Here is a 2,229-nt window from a genome sequence, read left to right as displayed (position 1 = left end):
ACTTTCCTTTTAAAATACTATCTTCCACCTATAAATACAAATTTACAATCCTTTTGATATCATAATTCTTGAGAACAAACATTTAGCATACATCAGCCAATTTATCTTTAGCCTCATCCCTTATTTCCTTTTGGTTCTAAGTGGAGGTTTTATTGCGCAGGAGCTTGGGAGGCCACATGCGCTCCCATGGCATCGGAGATCACTCCGACAAGAGCTACCAGAGTAAGCCGCCGGCGAGGGGCAGAAGCAATCTTACTTCCTGCATACAAACACTAACCGTTTTGTCGATCAGTAATAATCAAGATCAAGATCATCGGGAAAAGATCAGCGTAGTGACAATGTCGTCATCGCCGTCTCCCCCTCGCGGTGGCGAGTATTGTGCGTCGAGGGAAGAAGAGGATCTGGTGAATTGTCTGGTGATGTTGTCATCCAATGGATCATTTATTCCGTCCACGTTCGAGAATAATAACCTTCAGGAGGGAAACAAGGCTAAGGAAATGGAGATCAACAACAACAACAATAACAAAGGATTGTTCCAATGCAAGGCTGGTAAGAAAGTGTTCAATTCCCACCAAGCCTACGTTGGGCAGACATAGAGTGAGTTAAAGGTTGCTACACTACCAAGCTTGACAGCCTCAACAACGTCAATAACAACAACTCTGACAATAATGAATATTATTTAGACGGTGTTGGTGTGCGTCCCCAACATTTCGATTACTCTCTCCCCTTTCCTCCACCGGCGGCGGCGGCCACCGCACTCTCCAGAAAGCGATCAAGGGTGCATCAGTGTTCCATCTGTCACCGGATTAGCTAATCAATTTCCTAATATATTAGGGTAATCAATTTCCTAAGTAATTAGCTAGCAACCGTATTTAACATTTAAATTTAATTTATTATGGTAATTAAATAGAGAGATTCCTTTCTTACGACGATTTTATATATTTTTTTTACTTCAAATAATATCAATTACCTACGGACTTCCTTTCATTACTTTTGAATAAAATCTTAAAAATTATGACAATTAAGTAATTAACACTTTCCATAATATAATTTTTTTTATCTAATCAGTTAAAAAAATTGATAATACACATATTACGTCCATAATTAAAGAAGATTAAAAAAATTAGGGAAAAGAGTCAAATTAGCCCCTAAACTTTTCACAAAAAGTCAATTAGGCACATAAACTTTTTAAATGTGCAATTAAACACATCAACTCACCATTTTAGGGCATCTGACCCCATTAGCCGGTCACCTCTAAGGTAATTACCGGTAAATGTCACTGTGGCATGCCACATAAGCTTTCTTTTAGTGGTTTGGCCTGGGCCACCATCGAAAGCTCTCTCCATGATGCGTTATCTTCCTTCGGCAAGGTCCTCGAATCAAAGACCGGGAAATCCAGAGGTTTTGGTTTCGTTACCTTCAAGGACGAGCAACCAATGAGTGATGCTATCGAGGGGATGAACGGCCAGTCCCTTGATGGGCATAACATAACAGTTAACGAGGCTCAGTCTTGCGGAAGCGGCGGCCGCGGTGGCTGTTTCCATGGTGGACGTTGTGAGGGTGGCGGCAATGGGGGCTATAGCCGCAGGGATGGTGGTTATGGCAGCGATGGCTACAGCAGAGATAAGCGGTACTCTAGGGCAGGCGATGGTGGAATCTGGAGGAGCTAATCTAGAATGAGTGTTGCGTAATTAATGTTTCTCCCTGGATCTGTAAGATTTTAGATCTTGTTAGTGTCTTTCTACTATGGTGTTTGGTGTTACTTTAAGTCTGATCTGTGTGATTGTTTGTCCGTTTCGGTTATCTGTACAGTAGTTCACTTTGCTTGTAAATCTGTATTTACAAAGTTCTGGAGGAATAACTTTGAGGAATGATGTAAACGATGATTTTCATTTAACAAAAAAAGATAGAAAAAAAAAACGTCCAACAAAGCCAAAGCAAGTCTCCTTGACGAAGTTGTCGTCCTGAAATTTGGATTTCATGTTTAACTACAAATTAATTAATCTTGAAAACGCATACCAGGAGATTTGGATTTCATGTTCAACTGCAAGATTTGGATTTCATGTTTAACTGCCACTGCTCTAAGGATGACCATTGCCTGAGTATCGCCGGAAAATGTATTAGAAAGCGCTACATTCACTTAACCACCGTCTGATTTTATTTTCTTTAATTTAATTTATTTATTTTACTTATGTGGCGAGAAAAAAACTAAAAGAAAGCTTATTAGGC

The 2,229-nt window shown here is 39.9% G+C and overlaps 1 protein-coding gene across 1 annotated transcript; it reads left to right on the top strand.

Annotated features, from left to right (window-relative positions):
• The first annotated feature begins 1,286 nt into the window (after window positions 1–1,286).
• On the top strand, window positions 1,287–1,670 carry LOC116023347 (glycine-rich RNA-binding protein-like). Its single transcript, XM_031264343.1, has one exon. The coding sequence runs from the start codon at window positions 1,287–1,289 to the stop codon at window positions 1,668–1,670; it is 384 nt and encodes a 127-aa protein (XP_031120203.1).
• The last annotated feature ends 559 nt before the right edge of the window (window positions 1,671–2,229 follow it).

The sequence above is a fragment of the Ipomoea triloba genome, chromosome 6 (genome assembly GCF_003576645.1).
Source record: "Ipomoea triloba cultivar NCNSP0323 chromosome 6, ASM357664v1".
In the NCBI taxonomy this organism is placed as follows: Eukaryota; Viridiplantae; Streptophyta; class Magnoliopsida; order Solanales; family Convolvulaceae; genus Ipomoea; species Ipomoea triloba.
The sequence above is the reverse complement of the archived record's forward strand: the minus strand, read 5'-3'. Positions and strand labels throughout refer to the sequence as shown.